The sequence below is a fragment of the Vigna unguiculata genome, chromosome 1 (assembly GCF_037176805.1).
Source record: "Vigna unguiculata cultivar grain cowpea cultivar isolate G323 ecotype 2 chromosome 1, ASM3717680v1, whole genome shotgun sequence".
Lineage (NCBI taxonomy): Eukaryota > Viridiplantae > Streptophyta > Magnoliopsida > Fabales > Fabaceae > Vigna > Vigna unguiculata.
Genome location: NC_140792.1, coordinates 34297252 through 34313377, shown reverse-complemented (window position 1 = coordinate 34313377; position 16126 = coordinate 34297252). Strand labels below are relative to the sequence as shown.

The 16126-nt window shown below is 33.7% G+C and overlaps 3 protein-coding genes across 3 annotated transcripts; 1 reads left to right on the top strand and 2 right to left on the bottom strand.

Annotated features, from left to right (window-relative positions):
• Window positions 1-5935: 5935 nt before the first annotated feature.
• LOC114192010 (polygalacturonase inhibitor-like) lies at window positions 5936-7146 on the top strand. Its single transcript, XM_028081520.2, has one exon. The coding sequence runs from the start codon at window positions 6040-6042 to the stop codon at window positions 7036-7038; it is 999 nt and encodes a 332-aa protein (XP_027937321.2). The 5' UTR covers window positions 5936-6039; the 3' UTR covers window positions 7039-7146.
• A 404-nt stretch (window positions 7147-7550) lies between these two features.
• Window positions 7551-9238, bottom strand: LOC114192013 (small ribosomal subunit protein uS10y). The gene is made up of 3 exons (XM_028081536.2): window positions 9023-9238; window positions 8826-8939; window positions 7551-7910 (listed from the first exon to the last, which is right to left on the bottom strand). Exons 1-3 carry the CDS (start codon window positions 9132-9134, stop codon window positions 7768-7770), a joined length of 369 nt encoding a protein of 122 aa, XP_027937337.1. The 5' UTR covers window positions 9135-9238; the 3' UTR covers window positions 7551-7767.
• A 3211-nt stretch (window positions 9239-12449) lies between these two features.
• On the bottom strand, window positions 12450-16018 carry LOC114176331 (alpha/beta hydrolase family protein). The gene is made up of 5 exons (XM_028061381.2): window positions 15269-16018; window positions 13958-14042; window positions 13675-13844; window positions 13106-13380; window positions 12450-12730 (listed from the first exon to the last, which is right to left on the bottom strand). Exons 1-5 carry the CDS (start codon window positions 15642-15644, stop codon window positions 12554-12556), a joined length of 1083 nt encoding a protein of 360 aa, XP_027917182.1. The 5' UTR covers window positions 15645-16018; the 3' UTR covers window positions 12450-12553.
• Between the last annotated feature and the right edge of the window lie 108 nt (window positions 16019-16126).

Sequence of the window (16126 nt, the reverse complement as noted above, 5' to 3'; positions counted from 1 at the left end):
CAATGGTGTTGAAATGGAGCGTGGGGTAGGAGGCTGAGAGAGATTGAATGTCACCGTAACGAGTGAGCAAGAAGAGCAAGAGATTGACATGGAGATGGTGAAGAGCAAGAAGCTCTGCGAGCTCCAGCACGGGCCTGACGAGTAAAGGAATATGCCTCGGTTCTTACCAAGACCGGGGCAAAAAACTGGGTCTATGGTTTCGGGTGATAACCGAGGCCAAAAGATGTACCTTTTGGCCTCGCCCCAATATGCCTCGGTTCCAGATCCGAGGTAAAATGTGGAAAATAACCGGGGCAGAAAGTCCTTTCTGCACTGGTGTCACGCATTTCTAAAGTTGAAGAAATTAAATTGGTCAAAAGTTTCGAATAGAGACTAATTCAATTTTTTTTTAAAGTTAAGGGACCAAAAATATATTTAACTCTAATTAATTTAATTAAACTTTATGAAATAAATGCTCTTAATTGTATTCGTGATCTGAAATAATATTCCCGATAGAGATCAAATGGTATAGACATCAAATGGTTAAGAATGAAAATTCTTTTGTTTCAAATTATGTTTTCATTCTCACAAACAATGCAAATATTTCAATCTCAAATCTATTAAAATAACATTATTAGAATTAATCATTATAATACGAAATAATAGTATACCTAGACATTAGTAGAAAACAAGCAAGTTACCAAAAATTTTCTTCTGAAAAAATAGTCATCTATGAACACAAATACCTAATAATCAAGTGTCTGACCCACACATCACCACTTAGGACCGTTACATAAACCTTTTTAAATATTTAAGAATCATGTAGTTTATTCATAGTAATTGTCATAATTTTTTTTTATCTTTGTCCCTATAATTTTATCATACTGGAGTGACCCAAAATTTGCTGCACCCAATGAAATGAAGTAGAAGACGAATGAATTCATATTCTTACAAAGTTTGTTACTTACCAATTTTGTGCTTATGGAAAAAAGAAAAAAAAAATGAGATAAGTCTTACAGATAAGATCATAATAAATAATGAGATTAGTATTTACTCTCTTGAGAGAGTCACTCACCAAAAACAATGAGATTAGTATTTACTCTCTTGAGAGAGTCACTCACCAAAAACGTTATTGAAATAACAACATCAGCATCTTTTTAAAAATTAATTTTCTTATGTGCACATAGATCATTTAATTGGTTCTTTTAAAAAAATAATTTTCCTATATGCAAATTCTATTAAATTATGAATAAACAAATAGCAGTAAAGCTTTCTCTCCAAATTATAATTCAGTCCTAATTTGAAATAATTCTTATTTTTCAGAAAAAAAAAATGGTGCTCACTCTCTTTCTACAACTGCTGCAGCTGCGCCGCTTTTTCCGCCACCTTTTATGACTTTGCCATTCATCTCCTTAGTAAATTGAATGTAATTAGAAGGTTATCAAATTATTGTATACTAATTTAATGATATATGGTTATATACAATAATATAATTAATTTTTGTTATCAGGATTATTGATGTAAAAAATATCACCGTCAATTACTTTATAATATCTGTTTACTTATTTATATGCTTGGAACCTAGTAATTTGTACAGTTTGGTTTGTAGATTTTTTGGAAGAAAAAAAGTTATAATTTGTACATTAGTTGTGCAATATTGCCACATTCTCTCTCACAAGTAGTGAATATGTGCAGGAAAATATTCTTCAGGATTGGTTACTATTTGATAATTTTTATAAGGATAAAATGAGTTTAATAAAATTAACTTTTACATTCTTAAAGAAAAAGAGAAAATAAAAGATAATGAAAGATATAAATATTAAAGTATTTTGTCCAAATATATATTCAAATGTGTATTGATGGTTAGAAAGGCAGGATGTGAAATTGGATTTTGATTGCGGGTGAACTTGTCACTTGACTCGCCAATTGGAGTTTTTAATCAGTGATTTTAGTTCTTTTGGTTTAATCTTCTAAGCGGACTGGTTTGTTATAGATAAAGCAGGTTCATATGTTATTTTGATTTTTTTTAAATTAAAAATTAAAATACAAAACAATATAATAATTAATTTTTTATTTATAATAATGATTATTTTAATAATTAATAATTTTTTTTATTTTGTAGATTGGTATCTAAAGGGTTATTATACATATTAAATATGAATGATTAATTTTAATAAAATAATTTAATTGATTTGATTAAAAAAATTAATGTCAATTAAAAATTTTAAAAATGTTCACAATTAAAAAGGTTTTTAATATATATACATATAATAATAATAATTTTAAAAATACAAAATTAATAAATAAATAAAACAAAGTTTAAAAAAAGAGGAAAGTCGCCCTTCTTTTTTACAGGATAGGTCATGTTGGAAGTCACACATTGACTAGAGATAAGACAATTTCATACTATATAAGTGGGGTGCAAACCTCACCTTATAATCTAGTTTTGTGGGGTTGAGTTAGGCTTAAAGTCCACTTCTAACATGGTATCGGAACCAAGTTAGAACCTATTCTAGCGAACTTTCTTGGACATTTTGTTTCACCTGTTATCGAATTGTAGCAATTTCATATTATATAAGTGAGGTGCAAACCTTTAATACGATGAGTTAATTCATATTATCCCATTTTTAGAATGAGTTTGATGGCTCCTTTCTCAAGCTAGGACGCTCCAAATCTAGAAGATGAATCCATGGAGAAAAGTACACGTGTGGAAGACTTGAACGGAGGCAAAGGTGCTCTTGGTTTCTATGGTTTGATGGTGAGAATTGTGTGTTTTGGTGCTCTCAAGTGAAGTAGGACCAACACTCAAGGAAAGATTGCTAGAGGAGACCACATGAGATGCTCTAGCTCGGACTTTGGAGACAAGCATGTGACAATAAATAATTTGGTAGCATAACTTTATTAATCTCAAAGTGAATTTACAACAGGGGAGACATCTCTATTTATAGCCTAATAAGGTGTCTCCAAATTTAAAGATGCAAAACCCTAGAGATTTTAACTTGGTTAGCTTGAAATTCAAGACATAAATCCACTCTAATAGGAGGAGGACATATGACCACTCAAGAAGGTGGAAAATACTCTTCATTCCTAAAGTGTCATGTAACCACTCAAGAAGGTGAAAAATACTCTCCATGCTTAGTGTGTCATCTGGTCACTAAGAGAAAAAATCTTCAATAGGAGGAGAATATATATATATATATATATATATATATATATATATATATTAAAAGCATAGTTAATCATATAAATAATTTCTAACCTTTCAATTGATTAATTAATATTTTTAATTGGATAATTCAAATAATAATTACATTTGCATGTTAAATTAGTCTATTACAACTAATGATTGAAAATTAATTTGTGAGTGTTAATGTCTTAAATTAGAATAGTATTACATATTTGTATTTTAACAAAAATATAATATTGTAAATTATTTTTATTTTAATTGTTAATTTAAGAAAATAAAAAATAATGCGGGATAGCGAGCTGACTCATCTTTGACCTACCAATTTGGCGAACTAGACAGGCCATAATAAAACAAGTTGGCAAGTTAAAAATTTCAACCCGATTGCTAATTATTTAAATTACAATAGGATTACATATTTATAAATTTATAAAAATATAATATAAAAAATTAATTTTTTAAATTAATTTTAAAAAAATGGGATAGCCGTCAAGCTAGGTTAACCCCTTTTGACAAGTCAATTTGACGAGCTAGATATGATAGATCAAAATAAGTTTACCAGTTTAACTCGATCTTCCTTATTTTGATGAACTGACCCATAGTCAATGACTCACTTTATCATCTTTGATTAGAACTGACCCACGAGTTTAACTCAATATGCACACACATTAACCCTTCACACACAAATTTGCCCGTCTCCACTCACCCACGCATACACCACATGATTATACTTCTTATCAAATTAAAAGGTGAAAGTGCTTTATTAAAAAATAAAGGAGAATGCTAACAAGTACTCTAAGGGTACTTGTTAAGGAATAATTAATGTGCATTAGTTTTATTATGTTTACATTAATAGTTGAAATATTTAAGTCCATTAATTAAAATAATATAAATGCACATAACAAATTTTATAAAGACAAAATTGTCCTTCAAATTTTTAAGATACAAAATAAGCAATTTAAAATTTTTAAGGTCTCTACTAAAAGTTTAGGTAATTATTTTTTTTTTATATTGCTAAAGGTATGTATTTATAACTAATAATGTCAGATATTGAAATATTATTTGTTTTTTAATTGTGTTGAGTTAGCATAGATGTTGTAAAAGGTTATCAAATTAGACTAAAGATATTCAATAATTGATACTTTAATTTTTTTTAACTTTTAAATGTTTATCATTATTTTTTGTAGGTTTTTATATTAATTTAATTTTTTTATGTTTAATTATATTTTAATTTTTAACAACATTAAAATATAATTATTTTATTATTTAATTTTTTTTTAATTTTTATGATGAACATCAAATAAAATATTAAATGCAGTTGTACAACGTTTAAGGATATTTTTGTCCTTTAAATATAATAAAACTACATTAATGATTCTTAGATCAAATTTTATTTATTATCACAATTAATTATGAATTTTTACAAGATTCAATGCATATTAATTACAGTTAACCAGTGTTCTAAAAATATTGGTTAGCAAGACCCAAAAATAAATTAACAAACATTTTATTTAATTAACATAAAATGACACACATAATACTTGTTCTCATTAAGTAAATATTATTTTTAGTTATGATTAGTAACTAAATGGTGATTAGTAACACATTGATGACATAATATGTTTATATTAAGTGTTGGTTTTGATTAATTTATGATTTGACTATTTGATAGACTTCTAATTATATATATATATATATATATATATATATATATATATATATATATATATATACTTTAACACTGTATTCCCTTTTAGATGAAATATGTAATTATATTTTGTTTTTAAAAATATGAATTGAAGTTTGCAATAATAAGTATGTAATTTTAGAAAAGGAAAATAAGCATTTTAAAAATAATTGCTTTTGACAAATTTTGTCTTCCATGAAGACAACTGGCTGCCACAGCTGCCAGACCCCCCCAATTATAGTTGATACTCATGCAAGTTGGCATATCAACTCAACAAGTTCATACTCTTTGTTTCTTTTTGACTAATCCAGCTAGTCCACACATTAGGCATAGACCAACCCAGTAATAATAATAATAATATAATAATTTACCTTTTCTCCTAAGCTTGGTGCCTCCCCTACCTTGCCTACCATCAAAATTATGCTTCTCAAGGATTAGGAAACTCTTAAATTAGAATATCTATATATTTTCTTAAATTAAATTATATATCTAATTTAATTTTATAAAACTCCTCCTTATATTATGTGAATTTTTTAATAAAAATATGTAAGAATTCCTTTAATTAGAACACTTGATTTGTTTGATTGATTTAGTTTCTATTATTTATAGTTAATTATTTCTTTGAATGTATAATTCTTTTTCAAGGATTGAAGTTGAATACACGATTTGGTTATACTTAATTCATTATTACTTTGATTTAACTTTTTGTTAATGATTACTTGTTTTAACTTGTTCTTCAGATTATTGTTTTAACATAATTATAGTAAAGTCCTTCTATATTTATATTTAGGAAGGTTTAAACTCATACATGTCACTGAAGTTGTGTTCATAATTTAAATTTATTCTTTGGTTAATAATTAAATTTTCATTACGTGATAGTAATCAATAAAAATGAATACCGGTATTAAAAAGAAAAAGCTTAATGACACATGGGAAAACAAGATTATAAGTTTTTGGCATTAGAATGGTAATTGATGAGTTTATTTTGTTAAGTTAGTTTAGTTGAGTATAGGGTTCCGTGTCTGCACAAATATGGCGAAGGATTATGATAAAAGCAATGGATGAAGATGAGATGGTGTTAAGATCTGGGGGCTTTCGTCACTCCAGACATCATAGGAGTAACATTATTAAATTGTTCCACCGCATGCTATAAATCTCAACGCTCTCCCACATCTCCTCCACAACCAAAATGGTAACTGTGTTCAGATTATGGTTTCTGACGCTGTTGTTGTTCTCCCCAGTTGCATTGTCTGAACTGTGCAACCCACAGGACAAGAAAGTGTTGCTGCAAATCAAGAAGGACTTCAACAACCCTTATCTTTTAGCTTCATGGAACCCAGACACCGATTGCTGCCAATGGTACTGCGTCGAGTGCCACCCCAAAACGCACCGCATCACCTCCCTCGTCATTTTATCCTCTGTTCCCGAAACCAATTTCTCAGGGCAAATACCACCCTCCGTCGGTGACCTTCCTTACCTGGAGACTCTCGAGTTCCACAAGCTTCCTAAACTCACCGGCCCAATCCAGCCCACCATCGCCAAGCTCACTAAACTCAAGGAGCTCTATATTAGCTGGACCAACATCTCCGGCCCAGTGCCTGATTTTCTGGCCCAACTCACCAATCTCCAGTTTCTCGACCTTTCCTTTAATAACCTCTCCGGCCCCATACCAAGCTCGCTTTCCCGGTTGCCCAACCTGTTGTCCTTGCGCCTCGACCGGAACAGGCTCACGGGCCCAATCCCGGATTCCTTTGGGTCATTCAAGAGGCCTGGCCCAAGCATTGTGCTGTCCCACAACCAACTTTCGGGGCCCATTCCGGCTTCCCTGGCCAACATAGACCCTCAGCGGATCGACTTTTCGAGGAACAAACTGGAAGGCGATGCTTCAATGCTTTTTGGGAGCAACAAAACGACGCAGATGGTTGACGTTTCGAGGAACTTGTTGGCGTTTGATTTATCCAAAGTGGAGTTTCCCAGCAGCTTGATATCGTTGGATTTGAATCACAATAAGATCACCGGAAAGATTCCAGTGGGTTTGACCGCAGTAGATTTTCTGCAGGGGTTCAACGTGAGCTATAATCGACTTTGTGGTGAGATTCCACAGGGAGGAAGACTTCAGAAGTTTGAGGTGGATTCGTATTTTCATAACAAGTGCTTGTGTGGATCACCCCTTCCTACCTGTAACTGACTTTTCTGTTCATGGTGATATTGTATTTCTAATTCTAAATCAAATAAAAATACTTGTTCAAGAAAACATTAAATAAAAAAGTATGTTTCTTTAGACATTGAAAGATAATGTCAAGCTTTGCATTGTAATGCTCATTCCCCCACAATATTTATTCAAGAAAAAAAAAATTTTTAACCATACAGATATGCCTAGGAAGATAAATAAGTAATAAAGATAATGGTTAAGGTAATGTGAAAACAGAAGTTAAAGGAAATCTGATTTATTCATCCAAACAAATTTTAAAAATGCTAATTGAAACGAAACTAAACGACAAATCCGACTGAGTTCAGAAGCTAATTTTTTTTTCTTTTGGAAAAATCGGTAACCTTTGATTGAAATTAATTCGCTCGATACAATGTCCATTAACATTTTGCCTTTATTTCGTTTTCACTTTGAAGAATATCTCAAACTAGTTCACCATTAGTATTAGGTTTGAAAAATTGCTGGAAGTAACAAGATATAATGATGATAGCTTGAGTCCAGAAAAAAGTGATTTTTAATAATTTCAAAACAACTATATAATAGTTTCTAGAATTTCTTCAGGTGACATTTCTCTGGTATTTCATCAATGTCTACAACCGTAAAACTAGATAAAACAAACCAACTCAGTCAGGTAATCAAAACTTACAAAATACAGAATAATAATGGTGAAATAACTAGGAAGCATAACAATTAAAATTTGGATCAAGATCAGGCGTCTGCAATGGTCACCTCAACCTCCACACCAGGTTCAATTGTGATCGAGGTAATCTGCTTAACAACATCTGGGGAACTGTAGAGGTCAATCACTCTCTTGTGCACACGGAGTTCAAATCTGTCCCATGTGTTGGTACCTAAAACAAGTAGCAGTGTCATGAACACAAGGGACAGTGTCACTCATTCATCAATAAACAACATTCAGAAAGTCTAAACACTGAACACAAATACATCAAAATCAAAATGACCAGGCTAAGCAACATATCGGTATCATTGTTTCAAAAACACAGAAAGCGCATGAAATCCACACAAAAAAAATTATAGTCAAGAAAGCAACACATAAAAGCTTTTATCCCCAGCAGAAATCAGTTTCGGGATGCAAAAAAATTGACCATGCTCACAAATCACACAAAATCAATTGCAAGATAAGATAACACATGACAAAACCGCGAGCCATTTGCATAGGACAGTTAATTTATCATATAGTGTAATATCACAATTTATTGAAGATCGTTCTGATTTAAGATCATAATATACTGTAGCACAATATCTTCTCTTAATTACAAAATCAAACATCGACTTCTGTTCCCTTTCCCTTCAATACCCTCCATCATCCAATCTTTTTCTTAACCCCCTTCAAACATTACAAAAGCCAGAAGGATTGACAAGTCCAAGAGCTCATAAAGGATGCCCCTTTACAGAACTAATACGTTCACCATATGGGATAATTGATACAACACGTGTACTGTATTACAACTTATATACAATTTAAAAGCTTATTCAGCATAAGCCAGTTAATTTGGGGCTCTTCATTTTTTACCAGAGGCAATACTATTAAGTCACTACTTCCATTGAATCTTCATGACTGGACAAAAGCTAAAGGGCAGTCATATTAAGAATTACAAATAGGAGCAAAACAAAATGAAAATACACAGAGGTAACCCAAATTACAGTTTAAAAATGAAAAAGCAACACTATAAGAATCACATAATAAAAGGAACAAGTGAAGCACAGAATAAAAATAATAAAAAGCAAGAAAATAGGTAAAATACCTTCTCCGCAAGGGGATTTCCTTGTAGTGATGTGAAGAACCTTAGTTGGCATCCTAACTGGTCCCTTAACCCTGAGGCGCTTGTCCTTTGCACCGCGAACTAAGTCCGCACAAACTAACAGTAACATCAAAGTTGAAACATAAGCATAAGGATTGCAACAAGCACAAAAAGGAAAAGTTGAATGAATTGACGCATACCCTTCTCGAGATTTTTGACGTGCTTGGAAGATAGGGTGATCCTAATCTTGTGAATCTGTTCCTGAGATTCCTCCAAGCCTGGCTTGGTGGGCTTCATCGCAGCGTACGCCATTGTTCACACCACAAAAAAAAATGCACTGCTTACGAAGAAGAACGCTGCGTGAAGGTGAGAGGGAAGATGGAGCAGAAAACCTAAAAATAGCGCTATGAGTTTCCTGGGCAAAATATGTGTTAAACCTAGCGGTGGTCAACCCGGCCCATCTAATCGGGCCCAATGTTGGCCCATCTTCAGTTTCATTTTGGTTAGGTGATTATATCCTTTAAAAATATGTATGTTTTATGAGTGATTACAAAATGGTCAGGGTTAGATTTGCAGCTCATTAAAATGTTGGACGAGAGAATAATTATTTCAGATAAGAAAACAAATATTAATAATTAAAATTTTAACAATTATTTATATAAAGAGGCACAAATTTTCAACTCTACTCAGTATATTATTTATTATAATATAAGATGCTGCTCACTCAATACTATATTCAAATGTCCTATTCTGTTATAATAAATAAAAATAATTCAAATAAAAGCTAATACATAAATATTAAAATTAAATTTTAACTTTGTGTTTTTGCAGTTTTAATAAAATAATTATTTTAATAGTTTTAATAAAATAATTATTTTAATTTAAAAGAACACTTATTTATTAAAAAGTAAATTTGAAGATAAAGATGTGAAAAACCAAAATAAAATATCTTTTATATATAGGTATTTATTATATTAAAATAAGAATAAATTACATTCATATAACTTCTAAAAAGGAAATTATGTTAAAAAAAAACACTAAAGAAAATAACAATATTTAGACAAATAAGATTAAAACTCTGAATTTTAAAAACTAAGAAAAAAAAATGACTTTAATTTAATGAAGAGATGATAATTGCAAACTGTAAAACTCTTTTTTTCTGCCCTAAAAATTTAAAGGGGTCTAGTCCATTGTTGAGCCTAAGTACGAGTCCATAGGGTGTCCAAAGCCCCTAAGGCAGCCTAACCCCTTTCATTTCTGCCTTTCTTGCAAAACAGTAATTTGCCTACTCTCCTTTTCTCTTTTCAGAGCTCTGCTAGGTTTGAAGTTCAATCAGATTCAAGTTTAGCTCGACCTCGTTTCTGCTCACGTAAGTGGTTCGTCAACTCATACTCTTCTTCTCTGGTTTGATTCTTCGTAATTACTGTTAGGGTTCCTTGTAGTAATCTCGTACCCCATGTGTTATGGTTTTCAGCTCTTAAATCTGCTTCGGGAACTTTCGTGCTCATTCACTTAAGTGTCAAGGTCGTTTGGCTAGCATTTTCCAGGTATGAGAAGTTAGGGTTTTGCTTGTACTTTGATTTTATGCTTGTTCTGGTATGGTTTTTGCGTGATGATAGCTTATTTGATGTTGTTAGTGCTTGGAACATGCTGAAAATTCCGTTTGGTTGTGAATGCTTGACTGTACATGCGAGAACAGTGGAGAACTCTGATATTTTCGCCCAGGCGGGCCAATCTCGCCCAAGCGAGAGCATCAGAGGTTCGTCCCTGGAGCTTACGCAAGTTGTCGTCGCTTAGGCGATGAGCTCCTGTCTTGAGCGAAAGTCATCTCGCTCAGGCGAGGAGGTCTCGCCTAAGCGAGAGAACGTAAGGCTCCATGTTCCTCTTTTCGAGCTTTCGCCTAGGCGAAAGGAGCTCGCCTAAGCGAGAGACCTTTCTGTCTAAGCGAGGGATTGGGCAAGAAGTGTGCTTGTTCTATTATTTCTCTGTTCTTGGATGTTGGCCATATGTTTGGATTGATTATACTTTTAAAGCATGAATTGGGTGATTTTGTATGAGTGAGATGATTTATGGTCTGTGATGGATAAGTTTAACATGATTTTGGCATGTTGCATGTATGAAATGATTCATGGGCTAAAAATGACGAGTTTTGGTATGGTTTTGGTATGGAATATGAATGAAGGTTGGTTATAAATGTTGGCATGAGATTTGTAAGCATAACAAGTACATACCTGGATGGTGAAACATGATTTGTATGTGGTATTTCCACGATAGTTTCGTGGTGGTGCCTCATTGGTTAGGGCGTAATTCCATGAGCTTCTAGGTGAGATCTCATGGTGGTGCCTCAATTGGTCGGGACGTAATTCCATGACCCTTGTTAGTGAGAGTTCATGGTGGTGCCTCATTTATATAATTTAGTAAGGATTCAAGGTAAAGATTGCATCTTGACACTCTAAAGAGTCAGTTGGTCTCACATAGAGCGTACTGACTCGAGTGGTGGGAGTAGCAGGAGGCCTGAAACACTTTAAGGGCTAATCTTGTGTGTGGGGAAAGAAACACTGTAACAATTAGCTCGGTAGAGCAGGAAAGGCCACCACAAGTGCAAGCATCCGCTGAATCTGACTAATTATATGTATCCAGATGAGTCGTGTCTAAGTCTTAGTGTATTGAGTGCAAGTCATAACATAATTGGTTGACATATGTTTCTTGAACTATAAAATTGTAAGTAACTATATGATAAACCATTATTCTGCTTTAGCTTACCCTTTTGTTTGTTGTATGTTCTGTTTGTGTGATTTTCTCTTTTGCTATGATCATCAATTTATTGATGTGAGCAGATGCAAAAAATACTCATGGTCAACAAGAAAATGATGATTCCACTGCTTAGCATGTCTGGATTCCATTTATTAGGACTTTTCTTTTAGGGCTACGGTCCATGTATTGTCTTGTCACTGGGTCTGTTGATCCTTTACTACTTTTGTTACTGACATCGTGATGTGCTTTAGTTTCTTCCTGTTTCCTTTGGAACAACGGTAAGGAATAATGTTATACTCAAGGACCGTACTTACTATATTATTCTATGTGACACTTCCTTTACTTAGAGTTATTAATCAAATGGGGTGTTGCACAGACAAAGAAAACGAAGATCAAAATAATATTTTAGAAAGTTAACTATTTGTAGAAGAAAGTTATGTCCACATATGTTCTAATTTATTTTCATTAAATTTAATAACAATTTTTGAAAAGTAAAATAATGGACCGTTATCTAATTACACAAGCAGAATGAATGGATATCAGAAGGTGTTATTCAGAACTCACTCAAAAGTCTTCGAAAATCCATGTTTTCTTCTTCTCATGGATGGGAAAATCCCATCATGCTGGCTCATTTTTTTATCACCTTGTTTATTCTCTTCTAACATTGCACCCAAAACACAAACAAGCCAATGAAAATGGATCACAAGTGAAAACTTTTAACAGAGATCAGAACAGTTAAATCCTATCCAACAATTGTATCAGTTTTTTCACAGAATTCTCTCCCCATCATTTTAACTTCAATGTTACAATGTACATTTTTTCTTGATGATTATTTACAACAACTCCTTCCCTCTTCATTTGGGGACGGAGATCTGAGGTCAATTATGCATGTTATTAGTTCAGGTGAAAACCAAAAGAGAGGATCAATGTATCGATAAACAATGTAAAAGGCAATTTCTTCTTGTGCAACGATCCTGTCACAACTGAGACTCTTTCCATGGTAATCTATCAAGACCATCTTTGATGGCTCTTCGAAACTCATCGTTGTGGAGAATGAAGGATGAGACATGCCCACCTGTGACCCATCTCACCTCAGAACCTGGCCAAGCTTTCTGAAGTTCCAGAACTGAGTGCTTGGGGATGTATCCATCATCCTGTAAAACAATGTTGACAATGATTAAGAACAGAAGTGTCAAATGCAGACATCTCAATAAAAAAATACTTTGTAGACACCATAGAGTCCATTCAGAGGATTTTATATACTTTTGTCGTCTCAATAACAGCCACATTCAGGAACAGAAAGAAATAAGATAGCAGAAAGTGGGTGTGTTTTCAGACAGTAGAATGTCCATGTAAAGGAACCTTATTTATCTAATAGTTCATGCACATTTAACGACATACATCTTGAAAGGGAACTAGACGGCCATACAAATGGAAAAGAAATTTAAATGAATGATTGTTAGAAGTAAATTTCTTCCAATTTTCACTAAATCACTTGGCATAAGGTGATGATGAAATCTGGGACTTACAGTGGCAGCAACAAAAATTACAGCATTGGGACTTTTGGGAACTGGAAAACGCGTGACATCTGTGAGAGAGAGAACATTTCTCATTCGTTCTCTAACATCCTCGAGAGTCATTGCAACCTTCTGAGTTGCAAGATCCTCCCTCAGTGCTTCCCAGGCAGTACCATGCTTTAAAATCCCCTCACAGAATGCCACAACAGCAGAATGTGGAGACAGAAAAGGGAGTGTTGCAACAGGTGTAGGGTGAAGTGATCCAACCATGGCAGCATGTACTCCTCCTGGAGTACATTCAAAGATTGGAAGAGTCATATCAAAGGACAAACCAAGCAATTTGAAAGGTTAAAACTCGTTTGATTTCTACGAATTTAGATTCTTTACAGGGTTTCTATGTGCTGTTATTCTATTGGACCTTCAAAATACAATAGTGGACACTGATTTTAATGTTTTAAAATGTATTAAAAAGATTTTAAAGTACTAATAAAAGTATTTTTTAATGTCTAACAGAGGACAGTACAAAAAAATCTAGTAAAGAATTTGAACTCGATTTCTGCGCAGGTTCAAACAAGCCTTACCCATGCTAAGTCCACAAATACCCATCTTGCCAAAACCTGCCTCACAGTCCAACCAGTGTAAGAGACTGCGTGCCTCTTCAATGGTTGCTCTTCCTAATAAAAGCAAGTCACTGACACACAAAAGTTTTGCACCACGCTGCAGCACAGGCCGTCTTTGACCATAAAATGGACTGCAGTTGCACAAACACAAATGCAGAGCATATATCAAACGAATGCTATAAAAAGAACAAAAAAATGATGGTCCTTTTGCTTTCAGAACAAGATCATGAAAAGTGATGTTGACCTCTCAAGTACCATGGTTGCAATGTTTTCCTTCATCAGTGGTCCACCAAGACGCAATCTTCTCTCAAATGTATGGTCTCCGGTTCCTGCATACAATGGGGATGGGTGAATATCTTTTACTTTTAAAGGAAATGGAAAGATCTCAAAGACTTGGCAGAGAGAATTTATTATTCTGGGGTTCAGTAGAAGAAGTTCTTCTAACATAATGATCTTATCAAACTTTTAATCTAAATAGTAAGACCAATCAAACTCTTATAACCTTCAATGCAAATAGTGCACGAAAGGAATTAAAGATCAAATAGTAAAACAAACAGAAAATAATTTAGTATGCCATTCTACTATGTAACTCTTGTGAGAAGTAAAATTCCAAACACCACAATCCTTTTTCCCTACTTTAATGGATGATCCAATCCATCAAATGTATTGTTCACAGAACGAGGTTCCATTCCAATTCTGGTCAAACCAAAAAAAAATCAGATCATTCCGTTGCCTGTAAACAGACAAATAATACACAATAACTTTCAACATACTATGTTAAGTGCTGACCTCAAACGAGGTCCTAAAGGAAGTCTTAATGCAAGGTCTTTGCAAGGATATGATAGGGACGAAATATGTTAAAGATCTCACAACGACTATAGATATAATCAAAGTGTGGGTTTGGACTTCACTTTACATGCCAGGATTTGTGTGACTCAGTTCATTTTCTAGAGTTTCTAGAGTTTATCCTAATGAAACGTGTTATCGGTTTGTTATCATCGAACCATCCATAAATATTTATTCCTCCTGCCCTTAAAAGTAGGTTGAGTTAGGGAGGCATACAAATAAAATGTTCAAAAGCACAACTTAATTTGACTATAGGGAATCAAATCAGACGACTAAAGATCATCACTACTATTACAAAACAACTATACATACAGTTTCATTCTAAACACTTTGTAATAACAGTAAACTGCACCGACAGATATTTGGTCAAATTTCTCTCAATACATCAGTTTTTTACTCCTACATATACCCCTTAATTATATGAAAAATATTACACTAAAACTTTTTATCCATAAAAATGAACCCTTTTAATTGCTTGAAAAACATGATAGTGTGTGTACCCTTCGTGCAAAGGTTAACACAAAATAGAGACATTGTATGTAATCTCAAGAAATCACATGGCAGAAGTGCAAGTTGCTCTCAAAATAATGGTTGCATTACTATATATAAGGTCAACCAGGCAAAAACACTTTTTTTTTATCCCATCATATTATCATAATTTAACAATAACTTAACTGTTTTCCAACCAAACCAGCAACGTCGTTTTTACCTGCAAGATGAACAACACAGGCCATTCTGTTGGGAGAGACAGACTTGGGCATGAGGAATGCAACCCTTGCAGTGTGGGACTCGGGAGGCAATGCACCTAGCAGTTGGTCATCACAAGGGGTTCTGAAAACCCCTTCTCTCAAACTCGCATTCTTCGTCTCCCAAATGGTTCTCCAAACCGGTTCAATCAACCTCGGAGGCCAATTCTGCCCCGCCACTTCAGGGAACAACTGGTTTAGCATCCTCTCCAGCATCTCAAGTTTCGTGCCACCCCACCCTCGCGAGAAGAACGGGGTGCTCATCTTAGTTCGGTGCATGAATGCTCCATAAATGTGGTCCAACACATAATGAAGCATTCCCAGATTCACCGTCACCATTGTTTTCCCGGTGAAGCAAAAGGGTGTCGTATGGTGACAGTGATACACGAAAATGAGAAGAAGGTGTTGTGCAATGTGGATTATTGGTAGAGAGAAGTCAGATCTGAAAGACCGATGTTTTTGTCAAAAAAATCATAGAGGTCTACGAAAAGAGTGATTCGTTGGTAAAATGATAAGGTTGTAGGTGTTATTGGCAGCAAGAGAAATTTTGAGGAAGAAGAAGTAAGGGAGATTGTAATTGTGTCGGGATCGAATAAAGGGAGATTCAGAGAGAAGAGATATGGATGCTCTGTGAGAGGCAGAAAAGCAAAAGCGGACCAAACAAAATTGTCTTGTTTTTGTGGAGAAAATATAAAACTGTGGGCAGAGGTGGGTTAGAACTACAACTGACTTTTTAAGATTTGTTTATAGTTATCTTGTTTAAACCTGAGAATATCTAGTTGGAATCAAATAATTGCTATATAAAAATTATATCTAATCCA